Source organism: Athene cunicularia (genome assembly GCF_003259725.1).
Source record: "Athene cunicularia isolate RWA chromosome 7 unlocalized genomic scaffold, athCun1 chr7_part2, whole genome shotgun sequence".
NCBI classification, from domain to species: Eukaryota; Metazoa; Chordata; class Aves; order Strigiformes; family Strigidae; genus Athene; species Athene cunicularia.
In genome coordinates, this window is record NW_020799108.1 from 3,126,928 (window position 1) to 3,133,793 (window position 6,866).

The 6,866-nt window shown below is 41.4% G+C and overlaps 1 protein-coding gene across 1 annotated transcript in view; it reads left to right on the top strand.

The window, feature by feature from the left end:
- Positions 1 to 6: 6 nt before the first annotated feature.
- The window catches only part of FASTKD2 (FAST kinase domains 2), a 13,146-nt gene continuing 6,286 nt past the window's right edge, over positions 7 to 6,866 (top strand). Inside the window, exons 1-4 of the mRNA XM_026853299.1 lie at positions 7 to 1,353; positions 1,725 to 1,828; positions 3,182 to 3,290; positions 4,821 to 4,944. Of these exons, the coding sequence (XP_026709100.1) occupies positions 670 to 1,353; positions 1,725 to 1,828; positions 3,182 to 3,290; positions 4,821 to 4,944 (1,021 nt within the window). The 5' untranslated portion in view covers positions 7 to 669. The remainder of the gene's footprint in view (positions 1,354 to 1,724; positions 1,829 to 3,181; positions 3,291 to 4,820; positions 4,945 to 6,866) is intronic.

The window sequence follows — 6,866 nt, forward strand, 5'->3', positions numbered from 1 at the left end:
CGGCGGGACCCCCCGCCGTTGCGCTTGGGTGTTCCGGTGCGGAGCCGCCAGAAGGCCTCTCCTCTCGGCGCCGGGCCGCGGGGTTACGCCGCCTGTACCGTCACCCCCTGGGCAGCATTCCCGGCGCCTGCAGAAAGCGAAACCTGAAGCGAGAGGCTTTGCCCCTCTTGGTGCCCTCGGGACAGGCGGTGTGTGGTCGCAGTCGGGCGGGATTCCGTTAACTGGAGCTGAAGGTTGGCCGTGAGCCACCAGAGCGGTCAGGAGACGTGTTTGCTTGGAGGAACGTCAGTTAGGAGTAAGACTCCCTCCCGGTATAGTTTTTGGTTAAAACGGCAAAGAGGATAAAGGGGTGACGCGCAGGATGGGTTGGCCTTGTGTTGAGATGTTTGACTAAGATATAGGAGAGCCAATAAAAGTCCCTTGCAAATAATTTTCCATGGATATTTTTCCAATTACTTTTTTCCTCCTTTTTCTTGTAAAAGATGTGCATAGATTTGGCAATTGAAACCGTAGGAATTGAAAATCTGGTAACTAATCCATAATTTTAAATTGTTTTTACAGATAAGTGATCTTATGCAGTTTCTCCAGGACTGTTTCCAATGGTAGAGTTTCATCAGATCCCTTACTTTGAGTTGGCATTTCACATCTATTTATAAGACATTAGCAAAAATGAATAATAAAATAAGCTATTTGTTAAATACTGTTAGATGCATGCATAGGTGCAATTATGTACTCATTCCTAAGTCTTCAGCCACAACAAGAAACCGCATTTTATGGATTGGCAGATACAGGGATCCCCTGGAAAATGTCAACTTCAGGAAATTATTTTTAAATATTTTTACTTCTCCGTGTGGATCATCTCTTCGATTTCTGTCTCAAAAGACAGATGTTTTTAGCACAGGTGCTAAAATAGAACCAGAGAAGGGTGCGGAGGCTTTGGTGAGTGAGCAGGCTCCCCAAAGCTCCTTCGAACTTGAAAAGTTGGATGATTCTGGGAGCTCCAAAGTGAAGCCTGTAACGGATCGTGACGAACTGTTCTTTAATAGTCTCCGGAAGTGTACCTGTCCTTGCGATGCACTGGACTTGGCTTCGGAGTCTGCAGTTTCCATTAAGCATTTCACAAACTGTTTAACTATGGCATGGAGGCTCTTCAAAAACCTGTCTGAAGACCAGCAGCGTTACGAGAAGCAGCTGATCTTTGAGCACCCAATGTTTGCCAAGATTTGTCAGCAGCTGCTGCGGGATGCCAGAAGGATGTCGCGGGGTGACCTGGTGTTCAGTCTGCATGCTCTGTTGAACCTAGGTGTTCCTCAGAACACTCTCCTAGTCCAGACTTTGCTGAGAGTGTGCCAAGTAAGTATCAAAATCCCTACGTTTGGGCTGAAACCTTGGGGCTAATTCTGGGAGGCTGTGCAACATCAGAGAGATTTGGGTTATGTCCCTCATTTAGTCTGATGTTCCATAGAAACAGGTCTCTCATAATTAATTTGTGTGTGCTGCCTGATTTCAGACAGATTTGACAGAAGTCTCAAAAATCATTACCCTTTTCAAATCAACTGAATTTGACTGACATGAGACCTTGCAGGTCACTGCAGAATTAAAGCTTAGGAATTTATTTCTGGGGGGAAAGGGAAGATGACAGGTACAGGTTAAGAGTAGTCAGTTTTTCTTTTCTGAAACTTTTACTGGTCTGAAGTAATCTGACAGCGTGAAAACTTTAACAGGAGAAGCTCAATCAACTTGATAACCGATGTCTCTCAGTTTTGGCAACTACTTTATCAGGGCTGGATAAAGACAAGAACGTGAGCGCTCTTCAAGCTGGATTACAGTGAGAAAAATACATTTTTCACATGTTCTTCATATTTAAATGTTGTTTGAATATATGTCTTCTAGAGATCAAGAGAATGCGCATATAAGGCACTGTGGTTTTAGGGCTTAAATGATCACATGAGATAACAGCTGTACAAGACAGTGATTTTTGGCGTTGTCTGCTGTTTCAAGGAGAAAGGCTTCTGATGGCATAGGGTGCCAGACTGCTCTGCATGGGGATTCATATTGTGACTGCAGTTCCACCACTGTGCTTTTTCTGTGGTCTTGATCAAGTCACCTCACATATCTATGCCTCTGTGTTTTTCATGGGTAGAACAGAGGTAAGAAGACTGGCTTTGAGAAGTATTTTGATTTGTTATGGTGAAGAATGCTGTTTAACAGCCAGGGAGTAATTTGGGTAACCAACCTGCTCACTCCCATGAGATTGTTTTTACTGGGGTTGTCACAAAATTTGCCATGGATTAGTACTTCTGGTTCCGTGTCAGATCCCACTTTGAGAAGGTGGATGTGTTAGTGATAGTTCTCCAGGAAGCTCAAGTACACAGTTCTAAGTTGGTGGAAAGCAAGACATCCAACTACAAGTCTTTCTGTATCTTGACATCTGAAGCTCTTGCCCATTTGCAGGAAGCTGCATCTGCAGGGATGAGTTTCAGAGCAGTGCACTGCCTTAGAATGTGATGCTTCATTTTTTGTAGCTGTGCAGGTATATTTAGGGTGATTCATACGTAACAATTACGATACCTCCCTCTGAGCCAGAAAAGGAGGTGCTGGGAATGCAGAACTCCTTCATCTTGTGCTTATGGTCCCTCTATGTTATGATATCCCCTTCTGTTCCTACAATCCACAGCACTGCCCATTTGCTTTTTAACTTACTTGCACCAAGTTGTTGTCACTGTCTGTCCCTGCGTTTCTTAGCTGTTTCAGAACTTGCCTGCACATAGATGATTTTGTGATAAAAATGTGCAATTGGGTTTTTTTTTTTTTCTTTCTGCAGAAAGGTGTCAATTTCTTGAGACTTAACAGCACTCATGTTTGCACAGTCACACGTGCAGTCTGGTCAGGTGCCCCTGCTGTTAATGTATCAGGAAAAATACTCATCTATCAGGATAACATTAAGAAAGCATATATAATTATTTCCATCTGCAAAACATCTGTGCTGCAGCTACGTCATGTACCTTATTTCAGCCTTGCAAAAAAGGAGGTGGGAGAGGAGCAGGGAATTACAACTTTAACTTGGGAGTGCATCAGTGAGGGAGAATGGGAGTACCTACCTGTTTCTGCTAAAATGAGGAAAGGTCTATCAAACAGTTACTCTCTCTAGCTCAAGGCCTTGTGTGTGTTTCTTCATCAGATTACTAGTGGAGCAGCGCATTCCAGGTATCAGAGACATCTTCATACTGCAAAACCTCATGAAATGCATAGGAAAAGATGCTCCACTCTTTCTGAAAAAGAAATTAGAGGTAAATTTAGTTGGAGGCTCGTTGCATTGTTTATAACTTTTTATGTAACTTGTGTATCATTCTTTCCAGACACTCAGAGAGAAAATAGAAAGGTTAACTGCATTTGCTATATGAATCTTAAGTCCAGCTATATCTGCAGGAAGAACATAAATTTGGAGGCTTGGGAACATCCCACCATGAAAGGGGACAGAAAGCAATGGAAATGGCACAGAAAGAATAGAAGCAGTAAAATAGCAGTGCCCTCACTTCTTGTTTGGGTTGGCCACATGCTATTTCACAGAAGCAGTTACAGGCTGTTCCCTGATTCCCATGACCAGCTTGTGGCTGGAAGACAAGAAGACAGAAAACTAATCTATGATGGGGCTGTGTCTAATAATGCTATGGGCTCGAGGACTGATGGCAGTGAGATGCCAGGAGAACTCACCTACTTTATGGCCTTGTCTTTCTGTGTATCTGAAAGGTCCCCTAGGAAATACATTGTTTGCGAGCAGGCTGTAGGTTTTATGGCAGGGCATACTGGGTTTCATCCCCTGATTTAAAGACACTTTTTGAAACCTTTCAGACAGGGCCTCTGGGGGTTTCATCACATAGCTGAAGGGCACTGTGGTCGGGGTTAGTAATAGCATTCGTGGGGAAGTGAGGGAAGGTATCACTGATGGGAAACTGAGCAAGAACAGGGCAGTGCAGGGAGCTTGTGCAATGTGTTGGATGTAAGTAAAATGTAAAACCTTGGAAAAAGTACCACTGTTTACAGGATGATGAAAAACTTGCTGAAGTTGTGTTGGAATATGGAACTGGGAGGGAAGTAACATTTCCACTTGTTAACTGAAGGGAGCTTTTAATTTCCTAAACCTACAGGGTGCTGTTTTTAATACTATGTAATTTCCATTGTAGATGCATTTTGTATTTAACCTTTGATATGCATGCAGTAAGAATATTGTATTTTAATAGTCAATATACTTTGTAGTCTCATTGTTACTGTTACTTATATCAATCTACTTACTACCTCAATATATAAAGTCTCTTTTGTGGCATTAGAGCTGACCTTCAGTGCCTCAGTCCACATTTGGAGCTGGGTGTTTGTATTAAAGATACACCACTTGGTGTGACATTGAATCACTTTGAAGGCTTACAGCTTTCATGCACACCCAAAACAGTAATTGGAGGACTAAAAGTTAGTTGTGCCAATTAAATTTCTGCTACTTTTTAAAAGAGTTGGTAGAAGATACATATTCACAGTGTTTGGAAATGAGCTTTATTCAGACTTCTTCCTTTCAAAAAACCATATAAAAGCAAATCGCTGGGAATTTGCAGAGTGCCACGGCTCTAGAACACTTGATCTGCTATAATTGTGTACTAAGAAATTGAGAGTAGTTATTTTATGCTTTTGTTGTTTGCTGCTCCTTTTCTTTTATATAAGTGTGAACAGGCTAAGGAATTTGGGAAAGTTTTGGTGAAAATGCCTTCACGAGCAAGCAGTGATAATATACCTGAAGAATGAAGGATTTAACAAACTCTACCTCACTTTAGATGGCAGTTTTGAAAGAGATAGACCATCTGACTTTCCCGAATGCTCTACGTGTGGTTTTGGCTCTTGTTGCAATGAATTATTGTTCTGTTCCAATCCTGAATGCCTGCAGTAAAAAGATCCAGGGTAAGGAAAAAAAAAAAAGTTTATTAAATTTCCCTTCCTTATTCTTCCTAATTATTGTCTTCTCTCCCTTTTCTGATTTCCTTTAAAACTCAGGAAACATCTTTGTTTTACAGGATATTATAGTAGTGTGGAGCCATTTGACAAGCAGCAAGACTGAAAATTACTGATCAATAACGAAAGCAAATAGCTCTTGTCATCTTTGCCCTTTTTAAACATTCACCTGAATTACGTATTATTCTTTGCATTTTTCTGTATCCAGAACTTAGGCAAAAGAATTGAATTCTAGCAAGAAAAAACAGATTTCAGATAAACTTTTAAAACAAATCTGAATTGGAAGTGGACATCTTACAGGATGGATTGGTGGCTTGGTGTGATTAGTTGATAAACTAAAGAGAACATAGTGTTTCCCTGATGAACTGGATTTAATTATTGAATGTTCCCTAATAAGTGACCTCATGCTGCAGCGCCCATAAAAAAATTAAGTGAAAGCTAGTGCTTTGACCTCTCTCCATACCTTTACAATACATTTGTTAAGTATATGTGGTCAGTATGTATTGATTCACAATTAAAATACATATGAATTTGTGTCTAAAAAAATGTTAAAGCAGCAAAACAGCATTCTTAACATAAATGAACTAGGAGAGTTTGGGCTGCTTGTACAGCCTTTTTTTTTGTCCTGGTTCATATGTGTTAGGACACGGTCTTTGATGACACATACCGGCTTCTCCCATAGGACTGTCACCACACTCAGTATACACAGAGTGAACAGCTACCCAGTACTTTTTAATGAATTTTTTAGTACATGTTCTCAGGACTTGCATGATGATGTAGTGCAAATGATGTTCTGGGGGAAGTGTGATTAATCTCTGGACAGAAATTACTTCTATCAGAAGCTGGAGATGGAATAGGAATAGGAGGGAAGAGCAGGCTTTTGGGTCCCATGGGGCAAAGGAATTCTCCAACAGGTTTTCTAGGTCCTGTGCTGGTTTGGGGGCTCTCAAGAAAGTAGCCCCCTCTCCCATATCTGGGACCTGTCCAGAATTGTAATCACTGTGTACTTCAAGGGAGCAACCCATTGGTGATACTCCTCTTCCAATTCTGCAGAAAAGGTTAAGGTCAAAGTGTCCAGTAATATGAGATCCCTTTAGCCCGTTTTCTTTTAAGAATACCTAGCTTTACAAATCACTTTTTGATGCACAGCTCTTACTGGCTTCAGTCACAGCTGTCAGCATTCAGTGCTTAAGAAATGAGATAGCAGTGTTTTATCCTGAGCACAACTCAGAGGAGTTAAATTCAGTTATTTTCCTGCTATCCTCTTGACTCCTCTGGCAGAGGAAAAGATAAAGTCTAGTTTTGATGGGTGCTTATCCTACTACTGTAACTATGCTCTTTTCTCTTGCTCTGTCTTGTCACTGTCTTATGACATGTGTGTACCTCATTGCAGCACACAAAGCAGGATGCTCAAGAGAGAGCATTGTTCTTCAGTACTTAATCTTTCGCTTCTCAGGAGTAGGTCCTTCTTGTGGTGTGGCAAATGAAGTAGCAGTCCTGTGTAGAAGTCTGTTGTCTGGCACTCAGTCTGTGTCATCACACTCATATGCCAGGAGGTTACATTATGGTTCCGTGTTTTCCAGTTTGGCATACACTAATGCTTTAGTGCTTAACTGTCTTAATGTCAGTACTAAAGGGGCTAGCCTGAGGGTTTCCATGCTGAGTCCAGGGAGGTGCTGAAAATCAAGAATCCTGAAACAGAAGATGTTCTGGGAACACAATCTTCTTGCTTCTTTTGTTAATTTATCCCATTTTGCTGATCTATCCCTTCTAGCTTGATCCAGTTTCTTCTACCTCTCAGTTCCTTCATTTGTTTTAGCTCAGTTGACTTTGGCTAGCTAACTGTTCCACAGTTCCTTCTCTGATTTTTT